General features: G+C 40.0%; 2 protein-coding genes across 23 annotated transcripts in view; one reads left to right on the top strand and one right to left on the bottom strand.

Annotated features, from left to right (window-relative positions):
- Nucleotides 1-24,048, bottom strand: part of rps6kb1a (ribosomal protein S6 kinase b, polypeptide 1a) — a 38,796-nt gene extending 14,748 nt beyond the window's left edge. Inside the window, exons 1-8 of one of the 20 annotated variants that reach the window (XR_005131782.1) lie at nt 23,658-24,044; nt 23,091-23,134; nt 22,655-22,772; nt 20,816-20,872; nt 20,545-20,585; nt 20,272-20,325; nt 19,241-19,331; nt 8,819-11,161 (exon numbers count right to left, since the gene is read on the bottom strand). Coding sequence is in view for 8 of the 20 variants with exons in the window: in XM_037547003.1 (XP_037402900.1) it covers nt 11,035-11,161; nt 19,241-19,331; nt 20,272-20,325; nt 20,494-20,585; nt 22,593-22,772; nt 23,091-23,116 (570 nt within the window). In the remaining 12 variants the exon portion in view is untranslated. Of the gene's footprint in view, nt 1-8,818; nt 11,162-19,240; nt 19,332-20,271; nt 20,326-20,493; nt 22,773-23,090; nt 23,135-23,657 lie in introns of those variants that run through there. The other 19 variants (XR_005131775.1, XR_005131776.1, XR_005131772.1 and 16 more) reach the window with 19 other exon arrangements.
- rnft1 (ring finger protein, transmembrane 1) lies at nt 1,078-5,491 on the top strand. 3 transcript variants are annotated; one of them, XM_017717463.2, is made up of 10 exons: nt 1,078-1,112; nt 1,201-1,268; nt 1,640-2,103; nt 2,197-2,273; nt 2,705-2,805; nt 2,955-3,108; nt 3,212-3,370; nt 3,633-3,698; nt 3,890-3,991; nt 4,529-5,491. In XM_017717463.2, the coding sequence occupies exons 2-10, from the start codon at nt 1,243-1,245 to the stop codon at nt 4,661-4,663; spliced, it is 1,284 nt and encodes a 427-aa protein (XP_017572952.1). In that variant the 5' UTR covers nt 1,078-1,112; nt 1,201-1,242; the 3' UTR covers nt 4,664-5,491. The 3 variants fall into 3 exon arrangements, with proteins under 3 accessions (XP_017572952.1, XP_017572953.1, XP_037402899.1); XM_017717464.2 differs by having other exon boundaries at nt 1,078-1,116; XM_037547002.1 differs by lacking the exon at nt 1,078-1,112 and having other exon boundaries at nt 1,123-1,268.
- Nucleotides 24,049-24,279: the final 231 nt, after the last annotated feature.

Genomic DNA, 24,279 nt, shown 5'->3' with positions numbered 1-24,279 from the left:
GACATTGTTAAGAGCATACAGAGAGTGGTGGCCTGGAATTGGGATACAGCTTGCAGAGTGCTTCGAATTTAAGCCAGTCCAACAAAAGAAATGCTATCGCCCACACCACTACTATCACGACCATGGAAAAGCAAAGTTATAGGTATTTGTGAGTATGTGGGAGTATATGTAGTATGTAATTGTCTGAAAAACATCTTTACAACATGGAGACATCCAGATGAGCTTGTTATAGACAACAAACTACAGTTCAGTGGGAGTCAATTTGTTGCAGATAATGATTTTGCCACTTCACCACCAGCCCACACAACCCTTAGGGAAATGGTGAGGAAGAATAGGCTGTTCAGACAGCCAAGAAAATCCTCAGACAGAAAGATCCATTTCTTGCTCTGATGAGCTACAGGGCAACACCCCATCAAACAACAGGTTCAAGCCCTGCACAGCTTATGCTTAACTGTTATTGATGGCTCACATATGTGCCCTCAACACTGTTCACCTGTGAATAAAAATATTTATTCAGTATTATTCAGTAGATATTATAGAAAGTGTCATCACATTATGAACAAGTTTGATCATTTAATGGGCATGCAATATGTGTGCGTGTGTGTATAACCAAGAAGCAAGTCATCAAATGGGGTACAGGACTGTAAAAAGTTTGGGAACCTCTACCCTAGAGGACACTACTTGGCTAGCTAGTATTTGCAGCTGCAATTCCAAAAGATGGTGCTACTTCGTTCATTCGTAAACAACTAAGTTTGTCGTTCAATTCTCAAAATCACAGTTACATAATTTACATAGGTCGACACAGGTACTATAAACATCCATCCATTTTCTAAGCTGCTTCTACATTAATAACGTAAAAGGAATGTGACAAACATTGCTGTCTGAATAGATTGTAATGTGACTAAAGAATTAATTTAAAGAGAGCTGGAGTTGCTTTTTTATAACTTTAGTTTTCACCCCAAATTTTAAGAGCACTGGGACATAGAACTGATATTTTGTAAAACGTGAAAATGCCGTTATTCCATTGGCTTTGATTTAATGAAACTCGGAGACTATTATTTTGAAACGCGGTCAAACTGTCGACCATGTTGGCTGTTTCGGATTCTTTGGATGTAGGTCAGACGGTATTTCCGCAATAATAATAAGCCAAAGTTAATTTGTTGTAATATTTGCTAAAGTTCATTTTTTTGTTTCCTTCAGTAAAACACGTCTGTCTCCTTCAATGGAGGTCAGCGGCCTATCATGAAACTCCGGCCTCAGTATGACAGGTATCGTTATTTTGCTTGCATGTAGCACAAAGTTAGCTGTATGCTAATACCGCTGTTTATATTAACTCGCGTTATATGAATATAACATTGAGCAGTAAAAAATGCAGCGTTAATATACATATACTATATATAATATACGTGGTTAAAACTAATTATGATAGAGTTTGTATGTATGTAGTATTTTAAGGTGAGTAAAGAAGTGGTTAAAGTGTCATGACGCGAGTTGCAAATTAGAATGTGTTCTGACGCATTCCGTCATAGAATGTATTACAACATAGTTTACGTAGCTTTCAGTGCAACAGCTGTTAAGATAAATATTTAGGTCTGCAGTATATCTTTTGTCAACACTCGGGTGTTATTGAACGTTGCAGGAGAGCTTTTAGCGAGTCCAGAAGAATATTGAAACCGAGGGAATCGACTGTGATGCCGACCGAACTGAACTCTCACGATGGAAGCGGTTTATCTTTAGCTTTGCAACCCGGACACCTTACCAGGACACCAGCGGCAGCAGTGTCCATCTCCCAGGAGCTCGACGAACTCCAAGTGGCAGGCGGCAGCACAACCGGAGAGAGCAGCGGGCGACCTGCTTCTCGGAGACCACGAGGGGGAGCTCACGGTTACCGTCACCCTCATTCCCATTCCCATTCTCATTCTCACGGCCCCGGCACAGCTCACACACAGCTGGATCCCGAAGCAGAGCGATCTAGTGCTGAGCAAGACTCCGGAGAATCCAGCGCGTCTTTCTCTGAGCTACGCTACCTGTTCCATTGGCTGCAGAAAAGTCTTCCTTTCATCATCATTCTTAGTGCAAAACTTATTATACAACATGCCCTAGGTAAGTTGACTAACAGTACATTCTTTAGCTAACGTTACTCATGTGTAGTTAGTCTGTGTAGTCTCTAAATATGTCCTCTTTACTCTGGTACAGGGCTGGCTGTTGGAGTTGGTCTGTTTACAACTTTTCTGTACGTGAATAAAAACATCCAAACACAGGTTTTTCTCCAGGTAGGAACTCTCTTCACGTTTACCAATAAAGGACATGGATTCAGGTATTATGGTTTACAGCCTGTAAATGATCAGATCCGCTGTGGCAACCCCTAAAGGGAGCAGCCGAAAGAAGAAGAAGTCTGAATGATAAACCCACTTTTCTTTGTTTTACAATCAAGGCTTATTAGTAGAAGAGGCTTATTAGTAGAGGTTGTAGCCCACAAACTTATAAAGAGCCCTAATATGTTTGGAATCTTTTACATTGTTGGATAGTGAATAGCACACTGGAAGTTGACCTGTGAAATGTGAAAAGAAATCTAGACCTTAATTACTGTACCTTAAGGTCACAGCTGTAGATTCTTTGGTGTGAAACACTAGTGTAGCTTTAAATTAAATCATCTATCTGTAATCTGAACATTTTAATGCAAATGCATTCTTGTTTTCTCAAGGACCGGAGGTCAAAGCTTCAGTGTTTATGGCTTCTGTCTTTCCTGGTAGCCTCTTCCCTGCTTTTCTACTACACATTTCAGACAGAGTCACTTTACTACTGGTTTGTAAAAATTTAGATTATATTCTCTTAGATAATGAACTTCAGTAATGCTTTTTCAAACCATTTTTAATCTAAAAACAAAAATTGAATGTCATCATTGGGCCCTACATCATACAATCTGACACTTTGTCTGCTTATTCCACTTTTAGCCTCATCCTTATCAACCCCCATGTTGAGCACCTGGATTTCTGGGAGGTTTTATGGGCTGTTGGTGTGACCAGTTTCATTGTGAAGTTTGTTTTCATGGGATTCAAGTGCCTTATTCTTCTCCTCCCTTCCCCTGTCATGGTGTACAGAAGACGGGTACGGCCTCCTGTAGATTCACCCTTGGAACTGATATATCTTTTGATTTAAATTTTTTGATTTAAATTTTTTTGTCAGTGTATTTTTTCTGTTTTGTTTGTAGGCTCAGTGGTACATGTTCATAGAAGAGATTAGTCAAATATATCAGGTAATTGCACCTATGCCTCCTTGGTTCCGCTATCTGGTCAGCTCCCTGGAAGTGGACGGCTCTGTGGGATTGACCCTGGGTGTTTTACTAGCATTGCTATACCTCATTCTGAAGGTAAGTTTTTAGAAAATATTAGCTTCATGTTTAAGGAGTGCCTTATATAGGAAGGCTGATTTAGGATTAGTTTATATGTCCTGTGATCGGATAGCTTTTCTGATAATTAGGACTTGTAGTAAATTATGTACAGTTGCCATTTTCTTTCTAGTATTCTTTACATTTTTACTGTACCCATTTGGCTTCCTCACAAACTGCTGTCAATATAAACTTGTAATATAAACTTATGTTTTGTTAAAGTTGTAATTCTGTTTTACTTCAGCTTTTGGGACTTTACAGTCATTGGGGATCCCTGAAGAAAACAGTCCGGGCTTTTCTCAGTTATGATGTATGAATGATTTTTACTTTCTGAACATTGCAGTTAAATAACACACTTTAGTATTTGATATAATTATTTGAAAATTTTATTCATTTAGTCCTCAGGTTGAAATCTATCTGAAATCATGCCAGTTAGCCTATATTTTCAATTATGTGGTGAGCATTCTTGCCATTTCCTATTGTTTTTTGCTTTATATGAAGGTGAATGGTGCCCCTGCCACTCAGTCCCAGTGCACTGAGGCTGGAGATATCTGCCCTATCTGTCAGTCAGACTTCAAACAACCTCGAGTCCTGCTGTGTCAGGTGAGCAACCTTCTCATCTCATCATGACCTTCTCATCTCCAGAAGCCAGGGTGAAAGCAAAGCTTTCTTACTATCTAGATGTTGATACTTCATAGCTCACAACAAATTACTGCTATTACTTCAAGCTGGTGGCCTCTAAACATCTTATAGCAAGTCAGAAATTTTTTCTTAAAATCTATGATGTATTTAGTAAATGTGTTCCTGCATTCTTTTTCCTTAACTAACCCAGTTCACCCAACTGACATTGTTTGCGATGTAAACATACAGTTGTATCAGGACCATGGTTGGGAAAATGATATAAAATAACACGTCTTTTCTGCATTGAGGTGCATAGTAAAATGCATTAATTGGTGCAATGGTTCAGTTGTTCCTGTACTAGCTAATGCATGGACACAAGCAATTGTTCCTTGAAGTTCCCATACATAGTGGAATTTCTATTTTATTTCAGTTTTAATAGTTTGACCAAACATATACTCACGTACCAATTCATGTACAAGTTCATTGTTAAGAGAAATTATTATTGTGTTTTTTTGACAGCACATATTCTGTGAGGAGTGTATTGCACTGTGGTTTAACCAGGAAAAGACCTGTCCTCTATGCCGCACCATCATTACAGATAAGGTATACAAATGGAAAGATGGGGCAACGTCACCTTACCTGCAAATCTACTGAGAATAATGACATCTTACCCCACATGTCTCTTGAATGAGAGATGACTCCTTGCTTTCTTACTGAAACAGAATGGGAAGTAAAAGAAAAGCTGCAGTATCTTGTCAAAACAACTGTGTGCTCTAAGAATGTACATTTTCTGCCTTGCTGAAGTGCACATTCTTTTGATTGAGCAGCAGGTGATTCAATGGCAATACTTAGTGTGTTTTAAAAACCATGTCTCATGCTTTGTTGATATAAGGGCTGTGATTTTAAACCCAGTTAAAGGCAATGGTGCTTGTGTTTGCAGTTCAGAATATTACTGGACCTAAGTTCCTTTCTGTATTTTTTTTTTTCTTTTCAACTATCATATGCTGTTTCTTTACATGACAACAGATTTCTGTCTTTCTGACTTCTTTTCATACTGGTATGGCTTAGCCCATAAAGGGTTCTGTCCTTAGGGAGAGAACTTTTTATTTATTTTTGAAGAGATATTTTGCATCAAAATGCAAAAAAAAAAAAAAAAAAAAAATCACTCCACTCAAACTGTTTCATTTATCTTTATTTTATATATTTAGAAGTTACCACTGAATCTGCCATCATGGTATATCCCTCTGGTATTACAAACATCAAATATGGTCCTTGCCAGGAAGCAGGAACCTTTTATGTAGTGAGTTACATAGTTATGGAAAGTTGCCATATTGAGCTTTGAAGAAGCTAATTTTATTCATTTGATTTGATGTGTCTGCAGTTAAGAATACATAAAAAAATTCAGGTGTACAGATTCATAATTTTCTAAATCTTGTCCACCTACAGCTTTGTAATAAACCAAAGAATTTATTGAAAATACTATTCCTGAAGTTTGATTGTTTTTTTTAAGCAATTGGACATTTCATATGAATATTTTGATATGCATATTGAATAATTTTTGAAACCTGTTACTACAGTACTATTATACATTAAAAGATGAAAGGAATTTAAGTGCAATCTTTTTAAAATCAACATTTAAAGCACTTATGACTTGTCACACCTTACTGCTAATCTCCCACTCTGTGCTCAATTATAATCGAAATAAAGTGAGACCTCTGAATTGTTTTAATTTTTTGCTGGAGGCAGAAAAGACCAATGAACATGCTGACAACAGAGAAGAGCATTAGTAGGGATAGGAACCCTTCCTCAATGCTATTACATGGTGAAATATGCTTTGAGTTCATTGTGGGAATGCTATGTAAAGGTGGTGCTAATGCACAACAGATTATAGTAATTAGTGGCACAGCAATCTGCTGCATTGTAGGAAGACAATTAAGATGAAGACCTCAGTAGTCCTTGTCGCTGTGCATAGCACAAGGGGGCACAAAGGGAAAAAAACATACATTAAAGCTGCTTCTAAATTAACTTCCAGACAACTTTGTACCTCAAGTTACCTGTAATTCCTTTGGCCACTTCTTTGCAAAACTTCTAAATTCAGTTGCAATTTCAAGGTCAGAAGTCTCATTTTTCAAATCCTTTGAAACAATTTGAAATATTTACACATGCAATTTAAGTGATGTCAAGTATTCTAGACATGTGATAGTCCAACCATGTTTCCTCTGGCAAAATTAACCAGCTCCAACTAATGTGCTTTATTATATAGGTTCTTTACTGTTGTGTGAAATAAATCATGCAATGACCAGACCTACTATCAGGTTACTAAACATAGTCTGATCCAGATAAACATTAGTCATGGTGAGATTTCAGAAAATAATATCTGAATGAATAAATAAATAATACATTTTTAAAAAGGTCCTGAAAGTGGAACATTTTATCTGTAAGTCAAAAATGAAGTAAAACTACTCAAAACAGTAGCTAATGATACATCAGTCAACCAGACTTTGAAAAGTATTGTTTGTATTTTGTTTGTATTGCCCATATGCAAAATTACAGATCAATTGGACACAAACACCAGAACTAGCAAAATAGCAATAAAAATGAACACAAGAGGAAGAATAAGTGCAAAAATGTAAAAAGCCACAAAACTATAAAGTATGCATGCAGAAAGCAACCATCAATTCTGAGAGGTGGCACATCAAATTGGTTATGAAGACAAATTTCAAGTATGCCCATGTTCAACAGCTGCCTAAATTGAAGAAATAAAGAAAATCATTTGGATAAACATTCAAGTTTGCATTTTTTCAAGTTAAACATTTTTTTCTACTTTACGATTAAGTCTTACACCATTGTATTAACACTTAACTCACACTCTTATGATTTTAAATGGCAAATATTTCATGACCTGACCAAAAAGAAACAATTAAATTCTGTGTGGAAAACTGATCGAGAGTTGCTAAAAAAATGACTGATGAAAGTTGTATTTCTGTTTGTTTGTTAGTCACCTAGCTGAATGATCAATTCTTGCATAGTCTAGCGACATAAATAAAATAGCAATACATTTGACAAAATAAATAAACGTAAGAGAATAATCCTGAAAAATACTTGCTGGAACAGCTTAAATAGCATTTAATGCATTAAAACAAACACAAGAACACAAAGTGTCTTAACATGTCCAGTAGTAACCCTTATGGGACAGATACTGTAATAAGTCTAATGATTTAAATTTTTTTCAAATTAGCAATGCGGGGAAAAGGTCAATGATTATTCTTAAAATTTTTCAAGACACTGTCTATAATTATTGTCAGTGATCTTTCAAACACATTCAGAATATGTCCGCCAGTTACCTCAATACAGGTGCTAAAACTAACTTTCAGGTGTTCTAATTGCTTCCATGGCCACAGGTGTATAAAACCAAGCACCTAGGCCTGCAGACTGCTTCTACAAACATTTGTAAAGGAATGGGTCACTCTCAGGAACTCAGTGAATTCCAGCATGGTACTAATCAGTGACCAAATAATTTTTTTCCAGTTTGTTTTCCAGTTCCAGACAGTTTGATGCAACTTACAAAGTACAAAAAAAAAGAACTGAAAAAACTAAGAACACCCTGATCACAGACCACTTCCACGTCTTCACTATTTGAGAAATCTTTTCATTGATCATCCAGTCTTTCCATTTCAATAGGGACAAAACAGCTCAATAAGGACAAAACAAACAGTTTGTCAAAATGTCAATAATGGCAGGGAAATAGGCTGTACTTGCTGCAGGCAAGGGTGTGATCTGTCCCACCTCAGGCAGTCAAAGCACATCTAAGCATGAGCATTTTAAAACACCTCACATTAGGGTAAACGATAACAAATCATGACAAAAGTTTCCTCTCTGCAACCTGCTGTTACCCGGAATTCAGCAGTTTTGTTCTATAATTTTCAGATGCAAAAGTATCAAGGTTAAAATAAAACCCATATTTTTGAGCATGTGGACCCTAAAAAATGACCAGGTTTCACAGCAGCACTGCAGTGTCTAATCCACTCAGACCAGCACAACACACACTAACACACCACCACCACCACATCAATGGTACTGCAGTGCTGAGAATGATCCACCACCCAAATAGTACCTGCTCAGTGAGGGTCCATTGGGTCCGGACCACTGAAAAACAGGGTAAAAGGGGGCTAACAAAGTATGCAGAGAAACAGATGAACTATAGTCTGTAATTGTAGAACTACAAAGTGCACCCATATCGTAAATGGAGCTGATAAAATGGTGAATGAGCATAGAAAAAAGGAGGTGGTCATAATGTTATGCCTGATCACACAAACCCAAACACCACACAAGGGTTAATATACTGACCCTTGTGTGGTGTTCGGGTTTGTGTGACCCATTAACCAAAATAGAGAATGATGCAATTTATTATTTTGGCCTTGGCCTTTGCACATTTTCTTTGAAGAACATTTTCAATGACTTCACATTGTACACCCCCTACACATTTGTATTACACATTGGTGTTCAGGTGAACCCGCAGGGACTAAAAATGTGGAGGTGCTGTGTCCCTTCACTCTCCTCCTACATGGCCTACTGTTTGTGTGTGTGTGTCTGTGTGTGTGTGTGTGTCTGTGTGTGAGTGAGTGAGTGAGTGAGTGAGTGAGTGAGTGAGTGAGTGAGTGAGTGAGTGAGAGAGAGAGAGAGAGAGAGAGAGAGAGAGAGAGAGAGAGAGAGAGAGAGAGAGAGAGAGAGAGTTGACAACACGGACAATGTTTTTTCAAATAGTGAGTTTTATGTTTGATGTATATGCATAATAAACTGTACTTTGTGTTATCATAAAATATTTTTATTGTTTCCATGGTAAAAGCATATTAAGAGTTTAAAGATTACATCATGATTAAATTACCTCACACATGCAGTGCCAGAATGACAGATTAGTAGGAATGAAGCCCTGCTCACCTGCTTAAACAAACATTCAGTTAACCTGCTGTTACAAAACATGCATGAGCACTGCTCAAAGTGTTTCTATTCCTCTAATACTACTGCAAAAATTTACGCTACTCACACAATAAAAATTTCTGTAATATATAAGTAGATACTGCCAAGCAATTACCCCCTGGTTAGGACATCAGGAACAGAGCTGAGCTGGAGGCCTAACATCTCAGATTAACCACTAACTTAATTAGGAACTGATGGTGGAATCAACCGAATCACTTTTTCATTTCCAATGAGTAAAACTAAGTTTTTGAGAAAAAAAGGTCAACCTAAGCATATTTCACTGAACATCAGTAAGAATTACAGCCTATTTGCCAAGGTGCTTTTCTTTAAGAATCTTTATAAAACTGCAACATAAAAGGTAAAGTATGTGTTAATATGTTTGTTACATTCTTCAAAAGCCACATTAATCTAGTTTGGTCAAATAATGTTAATTTGAATCACAGTTAGCTTAAAGCTAATATACTACTAGAATCCAATAGAGGGCACAAGCTAAAATTAGTACTGTAATAGAGATTTTCTTTGGGTGTCCAAGCGACAGAGGTCCTACTAGAATTATTTAGATTCTCTTCCTTATTCTTTCTCCTTTTCTTTGTGAAAAACATGTTGCAAAGAGACATAATACAGCAAACCAGGAGGGTGGATGCAGTGTGTGCATCTAGTCATACATGGTGGTGCTACAGTGCAACGTTTTACATTTTGGCTAGTATCTCCTGAACCACTAGACATACCAACAAACTTTTTTTCATCTGAATCCTTGCAAAATTCCACAAAAATCATCTAAAATAAATAAATTAAATAAATAAAATGTCTATAGTCTTGAGTCTATAGGTCAAGAATTATATTAAATGTTTGTATTGAACAGTATGGCCACAACAAAACAATCCCTTTAGGTTGAAAAGTACTTGACAAAAAATGGCTATTCATAAAAAAGAATAAATCTTAATAGGTATATCCTGGATAAAAACATAATTTCAAACCATTCTTTACACTGACATTTTTTCAAATACAAGTATTAGCTTTTTGAACTACTCAATTGAATTTTAGTAATAAATCTCTAGATAAATAATTATTTTGAAAAAATCTTGATTTTTCTGACATAGTATAAGTCTATCAGTGTTGCTTTAATTATGACCAAATTGGGTGCAAACGTACATAAATATCATCTGAGGAAACATGCAAAATGACATATCCTACTACTTATTCATTAACGTCACGTTAATGAATCACGTGCATCACAGGCATCATCAGCTAACCAACTAGTGAACAGAATGAGCCTTCGATGCAAAGGTGCATTACAGTGAGACGAAGACTAAAAGGGTGAGATGTGTTTCTTTTCCACTGTTTACAGGCTTTAGCGTCAGCGTCTGTTCGGCAGTGTTGCCATGGTAACACTAAATGATGGCGCATGCTCAGTGGAAAAACAGCACATGAATTCCAAATTGAGCTTTTACATTAAGGCGGCATGGTCACAAACCGGATACGTATTTGATCTAGGACCACATATGAAAGTGGCTCAGGTCTAAAGGTTTAAATTTGTGTCCACACAGCCCTGAAAACATCAGATCTGAGTCACATTAGGGCAAAAAATCTGGTACTTAAACCTGGTAATCTGAACGTAGTCAAAGAAACCTTTTGAACGTTTTGCATTCCACCATGCCTGATAATTTTGCTATTATTGTTTTCCAGCAAATCAACAGTTTAAAAAGTAATTTTTTCATACTCCTCCCTGAATTTTCATTGCATTCTTTTACCTTGGCTTTACAACATCTTACATCTTAATGTGAATAATTATTTAAAATAATCTTGCCCTTTAAGCACACTGTGGCTGCAAGATATGAATAAATCAGTTCAGTCTGGCTCATTCATAAGCAAGGCTATAAATAGGTGAATGATGCTCTGTTTGAGACTAATTATGCACTTTTCAACATTTATTGTTTTTCTTAAACCATTTATTCTTCTTCTTCTTAAACCACTTGATCCTGCTAGCATTGCATTATCAATGAGGGACACAGAATTGCAGACAACTGTCCCCCGCAACTTCCTCCAGCTCATTCTGGGGATCCTGAGCCACTCCCAGGCCAAATTGGATGCGTCACCGCTTGAGATCTTGTCCCAGGTGGCCGTGCCTGGTAAATCTCCAATGGGAGGCAGCCACAGGACATCCTAATCAGATGCCTAAACCAAATATGGAAAATATACAGCTAGAGTTAATACACAACGCTAAACTTTCAAAGTCCTTTAAAAAGCATGTAGCTGGCATCACAGAGAAATCATCACAGCTACTGGAGCAATATGAAACGGAGTTTGAAAAGGACCCATTTTCTGATACCACAAATTAGGAGAGGCATTCATAGAACCTCTGGGAAAGGAGAGGCAGAGAACCTGGCAAGACCCAACAGAAAACACCAATATGTCTCAGAAAAGCAAAACAGCCTGGGTCACCATGCACAAACTAAGTGGAGAGAAGATCACACCACTAACCCCACCGGACATCACCCCGAACCAGGTTGGGAGCCAACTGGTAGCCAATGGGAAACAGATACGCAGGTGCAGGGCTAAAAGATACCATTACTATACAATCATCCCAGGAAACCAACAGAACACGTATATATTAATCAAGCCATTCAATATGGAAGTGTTTGAATGCTCCTCACATGTCTATCCTCACAGACAGATGCCCAGCTAATCGACAATCTGCTGGCTTTACACCCAGAAAGTCATGTACAGGAAAATTGCTGAACCTAATCCAATATATTGAAGATGGATATCAATCGCTTTTGTCGACTTGACAGCAGCCTGTGACACTGTTCAACACAGGCTGCTGATCAAAAAACGATATAACATGACAGGCGATGCTAAACTATGCAGTGAAATCAGATGCCTAATGAGCAACCAGATATTCTATGTCACACTCAACAACAAGACAAGCAGATAGTTCCACCAGACCAATGGGCTGCCACAGGGCAGTGTCTTGGCACCTCTCCTGTTCAACCAGCCCCTACCAGAAGGATGCAGCAGGTTAATCTATGTGGATGACCTAGCCCTGGCAACACAGCAGCATGGCTTCCCAGAAGCTGAGTCTACCCTGGAAAAACGCCTCTCAGATATGTCAACATACTATCTATTAAACCACCTGCGCCCAAATCCTGGGAAGACCCAAATCAGCAGCTTCCACCTCAAAAACAGGGAATCAAAACAGGTAAGCAAATCAAGAGCTTAATATAACCTGGGACAGCACAAGGTTAGAAAACAACCGGTATCCAGTACACCTGGGAGTAACCTTAGACCATACCCTGAGTTGGGAATATGAGAACATATTAGGAAGACAAGAGCAAAGGTCTCCACCAGAAACAACCTGCTACAACAATTAACAAGCTCGAAGTGGGGGGCCAACCCAAGCTTGCTGCAAACAACAGCATTAGCCCCGTGTTTCTCCACCACTGAGTATGCCTGTCCAGTGTGGAGCAGATCCTGCCACGCACAGAGAATTGACAATATCCTCAATGAGACCTGCAGGATAGTGACTTAAAACAACTCCAGGACCCAGTCTCCATTCTCTCTCATGTATCGCTCCCCCCTACATCCAGAGAGCAATTACCACCCAGGCTGAGCAGACAAAGCAAGCCAACGACATCCGGCACCTACTGCATGCGCATTGTGTTGCCCATAAACAACTTCCTGGACACCACAGACGTACTGGAGTCCAGTCCAGTCAACACCAGGGCCAAGGAATGGCTCAAACATTGGAACAGCCTAGGCAGTCAGACAGCCCAGTGGATGGAGAGAGAGATTAGCCCAAATGAACAACTATCCTCTGGCCAACCTGAACCGCCTGCGAGTCGCTATGGGCCGCTGCAAGGCATCCCTGAACAAATGGAAGATCATCTGACTCATGCCTGTGCGGTGAACTCCAAACCATAGAACACCTCATGAGATGGCGTTTTGTCCCACAGCGCACCGCAGAAGACCTGGCCGAACCAAATGCAGCCATGCTTGCCTGTGCAAGCCTGTGTAATAATGGTTAATGTGTAATAATATAGATGACGGCTGGAAACGAGGAAGAAGAACCCTATCAAGTAGAGTGTACCATGCCACCTTGCAAAGAAGGCTCATTTCCGCTACTTGTATTCACAATTTCCTTTGTTCCATCATTACCCAAAGCTCATGACCATAAGTGAGGGTGGTGATGTAGACTGACTGGTAAACAGAGAGCTCTGACGTACAGCTCAGCTTCCTCTTCCCCACTACAGTCTGGCTACAGTGACTGCTTTACTGCTGCCACCAGTCCCAGACTGCAGCCGATCCCACAGTTCCTCTTCCCATCACTTGTGAACAAGGACCTGAGATGCATAAAAACTTCGCCTGGGGCAGGTCCTCTCCTCTTACCTGAAGGGGGCATGCCATTTTTTTTCCAGGTTAAGACCATGGACTTGAATGGGCTAATCCTCATACCAAGCACTATAGTGTGTGCTGGAGGCATCCATGTGATGAAGCCATAAAATATCTGCAAAAACCAGAGACACCACCTACCGGTTTCTCCATCCCTGCTTAGTACAACTTGAGCAAAGCCACTCCAAAATCTCCTTGAAAATCTCACTGAAAGATTTTTCCATGGCCTCTCCAAAATGTTGTTCTGCCATAGCCAGTGCAGCTGCTTTTTAAAAATCATACCGAACGGGGCCTCTGCCAATCATTCCAATCAAAAATGAGTACGCCCTCACTATTCAAGTCTACCAGGTCTGACTGCCAGTCTTCGCTGGCATCTGACCCATCTTACCACCAGGTTTAGATCGGACAGGCCATTCTTCCCAATCTCGCCCCTCCAGGTTTTTTTCCAATCATCATCAACATGAGCATTGAAAAACCAGCCATTAGGGGTGTACTTTGTGTACTTCTGGTGCCGGTCCCAAGCCCGGATAAACGGTGAGGGTTGCGTCAGGAAGGGCATCCGGTGTAAAACTTGTGCCAAATCTATCATGCGGATCACAAATGATTGCCATACCGGATCGGTTGAGGCCCGGGTTAACAACGACCACCTCCGGTGCCGTTGACCAGCAGAGTGCCGGTGGAAATTGGACTACTGTAGGTCGAAGACCATCAGAGAAAAGAGGAGGAAGGCGGGTTAGACGGCAGCGAGAGAGAAGGAAAGGCAGGAGTGTGGAGGTTAGAGTAGGGACTCTGAACATAGGGACAATGATTGGTAAAGGCAGAGAGCTTGCAGACATGATGGAGAGAAGGAAGGTAGATATTCTGTGTGTCCAGGAGACCAGATGGAAAGGAAGCAAGGTCAGGAACATTGGAGGTGGATTCAAACTGTTCTATCATGGTGTAGAGAGGAAGAGAAATGGAGTAGGGATAATCCTAAAGGAACAGCTTGTGAAAAGTGTTCTGGATGTAAAGAGAGTGTCAGACAGGATCATGAGCCTGAAGTTGGAGGTTGGTGGTGTAATTTTGAATGTGGTCAGTTCATATGCACCACAGGTTGGTTGTCAGTTAGAGGAGAAAGAGGAATTTTGGAGTAAGATGGATGAAGTGGTATGGGATGAAGGTGTCCCTAGAGAGGAGAGATTGGTGATTGGTGCAGACTTCAATGGACGTGTTGGTGAAGGGAACAGAGGGGATGAAGATGTCCTGGGTATGTATAGTGTGAAAGACAGAAATGCGGAAGGTCAGATGGTTGTAGACTTTGCAAAGAGAATGGAAATGGCTGTGGTGAATACGTATTTTCAGAAGAGGGAAGAACACAGGGTGACATACAAGAGTGGAGGGAGGTGCACACAGGTGGATTATATCCTTAGCAGGAGATGCCACCTAAAGGAGATTGGAGATTGTAAAGTGGTGCCATGGAAAGTGTAGCAAGGCAGAATAGGGTGGTTGTCTGTAGAATGAAGTTAGAAAAATTGCAACAGGCCCTTGGGGGCAGTGAGGAGCTACCTGAGGACTGGGAAACTACAGCTAAGGTGGTGAGAGAAACTGGCAAGAATGTGTTGGGTGTTTCGTCTGGTCAGAGGAAAGAAGGTTGGTGGTGGAATGAGGAAGTCCAGGAGAGTATTCAGAAGAAGGCAGCTAAGAAAAAGTGGGATAACCAGGGAGATGAAGGAAGTAGGCAGGAGTACTGTGAGGCTAGTCGCATAGCAAAAAGAATGGTGGCAAAGGCAAAGGCTCAGGCCTATGATGAGCTGTATGAGAGGCTGCACAGTAAAGGAGGAGTAAAGGACTTGTATCGCATAGTAGTGCATCCTGCTATGATGTATGGTTTGGAGACTGTGGCTCTGTCTAAAAGACAGGAGGCTGAGCTGGAGGTGGCAGAGATGAAGATGCTGAGATTTTCTTTGGGAGGGACAAGGCTGGACAAGATTAGAAATGAGCAGATCAGAGGGACAGTGGAGGTGGAGCAGTTTGGAGATAAAGCCAGAGAGGCCAGGTTGAGATGGTTTGGACATTTGAGGAGGAATAGTGGATATATTGGTCAAAGAATGTTGGAGATGGAGCTGCCGGGTAGAAGGTAGACCTCAGAGAAGGATTATGGATGTAGTGAAGGTGGACATGGAGATGGTTGGTGTGAAAGTAGAGGAGGCAATGGATAGGGCAAGATTTAGGCAGATGATCCGCTGTGGCGACCCCTAAAGGGAGCAGCCGAAAGAAGAAGAAGATCAACATGAGCATTGAAATCTACCAGTAAGACTGAAGTCTCACCCCAAGAAGGGTGAATACTTCAAAATATTCTTTGATGCATACCACACACAACAGTCATATTTTTTCTCCCTGCAATTTTAATTCTCCACATTGAGGCAACCCTCTTGGCCCCTGAGACAACCTCACACCTGGTGTCTTTCACCCTGTGCACCTCCTAAACCGGAGAGGAACCAACCCCTAGTCTCGTTTCAGATCAGACACTGTCAATGGAGGTGAACGCACCTATACCTACTTGGTACCTCTCAACCTCCAGTACAACTGTCCACTTAGGAAGCAACACTGATCGACAATCAATTTTACATGCTGTTGTGCAAATGGAATAGACAACAGGTGGAAATTATTGGCAATTAGCAAGACACACTCAATAAAGGAGTGGGTCTGCAGGTGGGGACCACAGACCACTTCTCAGTACCTATGCTTTCTGGCTGATGTTTTGGTCACTTTTGAATGTTGGTGGTGCTTTAACACTCGTGGTAGCATGAGACGGACTCTACAACCCACACAAGTGGCTCAGGTAGTGCAGCTCATCCAGGATGGCACATCAATGCGAGCTGTGGCAAGGTTTGCTGTGTCTGTCAGCGTAGGGTCCAGAGGCTGGAGGCGCTACCAGGAGACAGGCCAGTACACCAGGAGATGTGGAGGAGGCCATAGGAGGGCAACAACCCAGCAGCAGGACCGCTACCTCCGCCTTTGTGCAAGGAGGAACAGGAGGAGCACTGCCAGAGCCCTGCAAAATGACCTCCAGCAGGCCACAAATGTGCATGTGTCCGCACAAACGGTTAGAAACTGACTCCATGAGGATGGTATGAGGGCCCGACGTCCACAGATGGGGGTTGTGCTCACAGCCCATCACGGTGCAGGACGCTTGGCATTTGCCAGAGAACACCAGGATTGGCAAATTTGCCACTGGCGCCCTGTGCTCTTCACAGATGAAAGCAGGTTCACACTGAGCACATGTGACAGACGTGACAGAGTCTGGAGACGCCGTGGAGAACGATCTGCTGCCTGCAACATCCTTCAGCATGACCAGTTTGGCACTGGGTCAGTAATAGTGTGGGGTGGCGGTTGGCCCTGGGTTCCTCCTAATGCAGGACAATGCTAGACCTCATGTGGCTGGAGTGTGTTAGCAGTTCCTGCAAGATGAAGGCATCGAAGCTATGGACTGGCCTGCCCGTTCCCCAGACCTGAATCCGATTGAGCACATCTGGGACATCATGTCTCGCTCCATCCACCAACGCCATGTTGCACCACAGACTGTCCAGGAGTTGGCGGATGCTTTAGTTCAGGTCTGGGACGAGATCCCTCAGGAGACCATCCGCCACCTCATCAGGAGCATGCCCAGGCGTTGTAGGGAGGTCATACAGGCACGTGGAGGCCACACACAATACTGAGCCTCATTTTGACTTGTTTTAAGGACATTACATCAAAGTTGGATCAACCTGTAGTGTGTTTTCCACTTCCACTATCCAGGCCTCCATTGGTTAATAAATTTGATTTCCATTGATGATTATTGTGTGATTTTGTTGTCAGCACATTCAACTTTGTACAGAACAAAGTATTCAATTGAGTGTTCCCTTTATTTTTTTGAGCAGTGTAGTTCCTAAAATGCCCTTGGTTCCTCATTGCTTAACAATTAAAAAAAGACCCATGGCCTTGGGCAGCTTGTGAGTCCCTACCAGGGATGATTAAAGTTTTCATATAAATCTTAGTGGACATATTTCAGAATCTTAATTTAAAAATCTGGTGATCTTTCTTTAAAAATGCACTTGTCTGCCTTCTACAACACATTGTAGAACACAAAACACCTCATTAACCTCATAATGTTTGAAACCCACAAATTGCCACTTGCAATTATATTTCTTACTCTTTGTCTTCCCAAAACTGATTGAGAACAGACACTAAGTCAGTCCAAACATCAAACTTGAAGGGTATGTTTAGTAAACCCCCCACTTCTCAAGCAAGTTTAATGACTCTAGTTGGCCTGACAGTGGTGCTATAGGGCAACATTTTATGTTTTGGTCCATACCTCCTAAATCAAGAGAGCTACAGTCAAAAATCTTGCTTCTTCATAATAATTGGCTTATTCAACATAAACACTTCACTAGGTCTTTTAAACTCCACCCCCAAATCTTTATATAATTGGCAAATTATGTGAGACTTATATTTTTCTGCCAGTCCAAGGTATTTATTGGTCTCAAAATGTTCACAAAAAAGTCTGGAGGACAACAATTCCTTAAAGTAAATGCTAAAATTACTTTTAGCGTGATTCACAAAAATGGCTACAGATCAGGAGCAGTTTGGCAGTTTATATTTTAACTTTTATTTTAAAATGTGAGGGTTACAGACATAATGCCTGGTGCTGCTAATTTTTTTTATTCATACTAAAGCAAAATTCATCAAAAACTCTAAACACCCTCCCTAATCTATATGAAACTGGTATCAAGAACTAATTCTAAACAATATGCCCCCCCACTTGCCAATTAAATCCTTCTGGGTAGAGATTAATTCACAAAAATGGCTACAGATCAGGATTATTTGACCAATTCTCATGTAAATAAACAGTCTTGTGTTTTGGAGAAAGTTTGACACCAATTTTTAATAAGGGGTGCTATAATGTCCAAAAAACTACATATCTACGTTTCCAACTACATATCTCATTAAAACATAAAACTTTGCAAATACATGAATGCTCCAAAACTGCACATTAAATTTAGCAATGTGACAAAGTCATCTTGGTCACAAAACCAGGGATGGCAATATTTTCTCTAATTACTAAAGGTAGCTTAAGCAGTAACTTGATAACTTCAAACATTCAGTCATAAGCTTCACTGCATTTCTTTAAGGCAAAGACCATTTCTGAGTGTTTTGCATTTTGACGAGCCTGACAATTTTACAAATACAAGTCTTTTAAGAATCTCAAAGCCATCAAAGATGAAAAAATGCCTTTTTCACACTATTACCTGTAGATTTTTATTTCAACCTCTCTAACCTGGTCAGTTATTTCAGAAGTTTAGCATTTTCAGCACAATGTAGCTGTGAGACATAAATCAAATGATCTGGCTTGTTCCAACATAATGGTCTGTACATTTTCAGTGATTGGTTAAAAATAATTAATTTTCAATGCTAGTAAGGACAATGAACGAAACTTTGGAACAAGCTGCTATAAATAGTGCTTAATTCCTTATTACTTACTGAATTTAAGATGCTTCTAAATTAACAACACTGCAATGAGCTGTTTGTGGCTCACTATGAAAGCATCCAACTTTGAAGATGAAGGTATTGGGATAGATTGAAATAATCTTTATTAAAATAACTTAATGAAAATGGATAAACCTTACTGGACCTATCATTTAGGGATTTCAATCATAAGCAATGGAGATCTTCATGAAAAACCCAACAATGTCCAGTATGTCAAAATTGTTGATCACTCTAACAAACAAAAGTTTTATATGTATATGCTACAAACTCAATTATTTTCTTTTACCACAATGAGAGATTCTTCATCTAGCAGTTTTCCCTATTCAAAACATTAAAATGAAGAAGGGACAGTGCACTTACCGCACCTGTGAGCATGTCGTACATAAAAGTCCCCAAACTCCACCAGTCCACAGCTCGGTTATGACCACTCCTCCGCAGGATCTCTGGGGCCCTGAGAGACAGACAGATAGTCAGTCAAACTGCATGGAAAGTGGTGAAACACAAAGCTTTAAAGATGTGAACATTCCCATGAAACTTTTTAAGGACTGAATCAGAAGCTATTCTGAATATAACCTCAACTTGACTTAATTCAATTAAATAGAGCTATATTTTTAAAGCCTGTCTGAGTAGGAGTGCATTTTCTTGGTAAAATTATGTTTAATATATAGTGACACAGTAAATAATTATTGTTTATTCAGAGCAGAACCTGACCAACACACAAAATAAACAGTTACAATATCAAACTGATCACACTGGCAGCACCGACCTGAGCTTAACAACAACACCTCAGTCTGTTACTGATCAGCCTGATCACCCAGCACACTACACACTGAGCTCCACTAGTTCAGATGACTGTATGCTGTGCACGTCATCTGTGACTAAGCCTTATTTCTAGTATATTTATATATTTATAGTGTAACTGTTTATCTAAGATGTTACCTGAACATTATGCTGCTACTCTCTACCTGCACTGTACATTTTATATACAGATCACTGTTTACATCTCTTTTTTCACCACTAGTACTTCTACATTTACTGTACTGTACTGCAATTCACTATGCACATTTCTGTCTATATATCTGATACACTTGAATATCGGACTATGCACATACTATACGTTTAATATACCTGTTATAACCTTTGCCTATGCACATTTTGTCTATGTTCGATACTTGTCCTTACTGACTATGCACATTTTGTCTTGTCTTTTACTGTCTTTTGTCTTTGCACTGTTTGCTATTTATCTTCTATTACTGCACTGGAAAAGCAGCCCGATAGTGTTTCGTTATATTGTACTGCCCTGTATTGTATAATGACACAGTTGAATTGAATTAAAGTTGAATTCAATGGAATTGAAATAATTCAAACACCCCAATGAGTGTTTGACTTACATGTCAGGTTCCACAGAAGGTGTGGGTCATTGTGCCACCATGGACTGAAGTCAACTTCACATGACATGGAAAAATACCAAAAATAGCAAAAGACTGCATCAAAAAGCTGCTGACAAGATAGTTACTTTTCCTCAAGTGTATTCTGGAATGCACAACAAATTTTGCCTGCCACTGAAACTGAACAGCACTCTGAATGTTGTCGGAGAAAAGTGAGTTTGTTACCATTGTTAATGAGCATGATGTTTTCTGGTATTAGGTCTCTGTAGATAATACCTTTCTCTTTCAGTGCAGGTGACCCAAGGCCATGGAGATTTCTGCTAGGTAAAAGCAAGTAAGACAAAAAAGTGGAATATGGGATGCCACAGCATAGTTTCAGTCGCAAGGCATTTTAATGACAAAGACAAACTCACATGATGCATCACCTTCCCTTATTAAACCCGTGTTTACTCAACAAGAGAAACAGCACACAATAGCCTAATCTCTGTCCACTCCTGCTATGATAATATCTAACTACTACAAATACATCCTAAATTTCCTTCCTTACTACGCTGTGTCCTCCTGAAGATCCCCCCTCTTTCAAGCTGCATGGAAAGCTCCCCTCCTGAGAAAGAAAACGAAGTTGTTACTGGATCAGTCTTGCAGCACAGTCTTTTAAGAATAACAATCAATCAAATCAACTACAGTGAAAAAAATTAAGATTTAATCCAACAGTGTTTAACTTAATCTGCTCTGCTCCACTGCTGAACCCACCACTGAGCTACTCAAGGATGAGATATAATTTGCCTCCTCTCTGAAAGGCATATATAAGATCTACCATGAATGGCTGTTTCACCTCTTCCAAAATGCTCCTCTCAGCTTTGGCGTGTCCTTAGCATTACAAACAATCATAGCGTGTTCAAAGAGACCAAAAGCAAACTAGAAAAGGAAAGTTTGTGAACGAACTTTAAGTTGGCTTGACAAAACACAGTTGATTGTTTCTGATAACTGGGTTTATACAGTAATTCCAGGTAGTTGCGATGATGTTGCTACAAAATCGCAATGGGATTCCAGCTCATTTTTAGGACATTGCTTGGTGGTTGCTGAACTGCTGGTATGCTATTGCTGTGCTATACCAGGTGGTTGCCAAGGTATTGCTACCATACTTGTAAGATGGTGAAATAAGAAGAGTTTGGCTCGCTGTGGTGAAATAAAAGGCAAAGGTATGACCATTACATTTTTTTAAATTAGTAAAACAGTGAAGAACAAACCTATCTAATTTTATTAGGCTGTAAATGAATACAAAACAAAAAAATATGAATGAACTCATTTACCGTTGGTTCCATGTTTAGGAAAAGATGTCAAAACAAAGGGTTGGAGGCTAAAATCTAGGCATGTGACAAAAGCAATGTTGTAAGTACTTTGGTAATGTTACTCTTTTCCTAGTACACTCTGGGGCAGAGATGTATGATAAATGATAGATGGTCATGCTTTAAACAACTATGAACTGCAAATCCAATTTGGGACAGGAATGTAAGGAATTTGGACCACATAATTTTGACTCAACTGTTGAAAATAACAAACGTCTGTTTGTGTATGATTTGGCTGGCCTGCCACTCTCATTCACCAGACGTGATTTTGTAAAATCTCAGACATGTGTTTGACTGGCACTGCCAAACTAAGCAATACAAGTATTAATGTGTTAGGGTGGACATGTTTAATGTTAAAAGGGGGGAGAAAATGTTTTATTTGGCAACTATGATTTCAAAGCCCCATTAGGCTACTTCATCATCAGCTGTGAAAGAAAAGAAATAAGACAGCAGGTCCACCGACACAGTGGCAACCGTAAATACAGGCTGCTTAAAACTATAAACATGAACACTGCCGAAACTCTCCAGGGAAAGAGAAAATGCTTCCCAGACCACACACAAATTAAACAAACACAGTGAACTAAGCTGACAATGTGAAATGAGGGGGACAAACAATATGAACTTTCCAAGCCAACTGTCATGGGAAAGTTAAAGGAAAGGAATGCTTCCTAAGAATTAAACCAGAAGTGTGCCAGACCTTTTTCAAAACCTTCATTGCAAATATTTTCCCAGAGTTCACCCCAGACACCTTGCAAACCTGGAAAACTTGTTTTAACATTAAAATTAGATAATCGAACTAAAGACAATCATCAAGATAGTGAGTCATAAAGACCAGTACCAACCAACTGACTGACAGCAATACTGACGACAGCAAAAACTTTTCATTCTGCATAGAGTTTAAAATGGCACAATACCCAGAATTCCTAACGAGTTGCACACTACACACTCATGTCATGGATAAGTAGATATACCTACATACTTATGATACGCAAGGGGCTGGAGAACATGGCAGCAAGTAGGGGACTTTTCATGCTGACCTTTCCATAGCTACCTTTCCCCAAGATCCGTAGCAGCTCGAAGCACTTTGGGTGAACACGCTCAGCGCCCGTGTTCAAACTGTCCTCAGAGATTTCAAACCTCTCACAGCCCTCAAAACTGCTTGAAAATACACGTAAAAATACATGCAGGAGTTATATTTCCATGCTGACGAGATTCCTAGTGACATTTACATGAAGTCCAAGTTTAATATAGGCAGAAGAAAAAATGAGAGCAAAATGAACTGCAGTACTCATTCTTTGCTTTGCATTTCTATATTCAGTCAACATGCATGTCAGTATATTCCTCACCACAGCCAGTGATTTCTTTTGTTTTATTTTTTTGCATAATCTGATTTTATAGTGCTCTTAAAGCAAAGGTCTAAGAACAGATTACATTTTTTAATTCGCATGTACAGAATGACACTTTAACACTTACAAATCAAAGCTGCCACACTGCTCCATATATTCACTGGTCTGAGTCTGTAGAAAGGGAGAAAACAACAAATGGACAAATCTTTTTGTCCTCTACAGAAAAAATATGACATTCATTTGGTTTTGAGTTATATATACAGTATATATCTCGAACACTGATATAGAATGTTGTCGCTAATATTGTGTCCGATGACTGAACCGTAAAAGTGTTTGTCATTTGGTGTCTGAGATTCTTCTGTTTAACTACTGCTAGACATAAAAGGGAACTTTTTAAAAGACACATGCAGTTCTTCAGAGATTCTGCGCGGTGACCTGAGGCGCGCGTATCTGATTTTTAACCGGCTAAAGAATCTGCACTTTATCTGTCAGAAATTGTATCATTTTATTTAGCTGTATGTCTTTGTATGTCTTAACAATCTGTACAAAAGCAAATGTGTACCCTTTCAGTTTAAGCTGTGAAAAAAGAAAGACACATATGTTAATTTGTTGTAACTGCAGTGACGAGCAGGCCCCCCAAGGCTACTTCAACTCAACTGCGACACTGACCAGCGTGTCATTAGCGCGCACTTACCCCGTCCTCGAGCTCATCTTCAGTGGCAGCCTCCTCCACTGGCTGGTCCAGGTCGACATCAAACACAACAGCCACGACCACACACCTTCCCCGCGGTCTCGGTCCCCAACCGCTGTGCTAGTTCTCGGTTCATGGAAGTTCACACACAGCCGCCATAACCAGTAAAGCCTCACACACAGTCGTCCACTGCAAGCCAGAAGTTTCCCAGCGTCAGCGAGGGAAAACGCTAAAGCAACTCAACAGGGTGTTTGCGCACGCGCCAAGTTTAACCTAATAGCACACTGCGACAAAATACAATTACTGGCATAGATTTTTAACGATACCTGGTGATTTTAATAAAATATGCACACTGAAATTAATAGTGGTCGCCATACAAATGAAAAGCAAGAAAAATATAAAGGACGTCATGCATACTACCACAGTTACACTAAGATGCCACACGATGGCACTCTATGACCTTCCATTTCCGAGTTTGTCGTCGAGCCGTGTTGAGGCCGTTGTTCTCTTAAAGCAGACGGATTCACAGCAGTCAGATTACTTACTTATACACACACATAATCACAATCACTCTCAATCTAATTCGTTCCATTTGTAACGCTGCTTTCAATCCGACTATCATCTA

This window comes from Pygocentrus nattereri, chromosome 18 (assembly GCF_015220715.1).
Source record: "Pygocentrus nattereri isolate fPygNat1 chromosome 18, fPygNat1.pri, whole genome shotgun sequence".
Classification (NCBI taxonomy): domain Eukaryota; kingdom Metazoa; phylum Chordata; class Actinopteri; order Characiformes; family Serrasalmidae; genus Pygocentrus; species Pygocentrus nattereri.
Note: the sequence above shows the minus strand (reverse complement) of the source record. Positions and strands in the feature narration are given on the sequence as shown.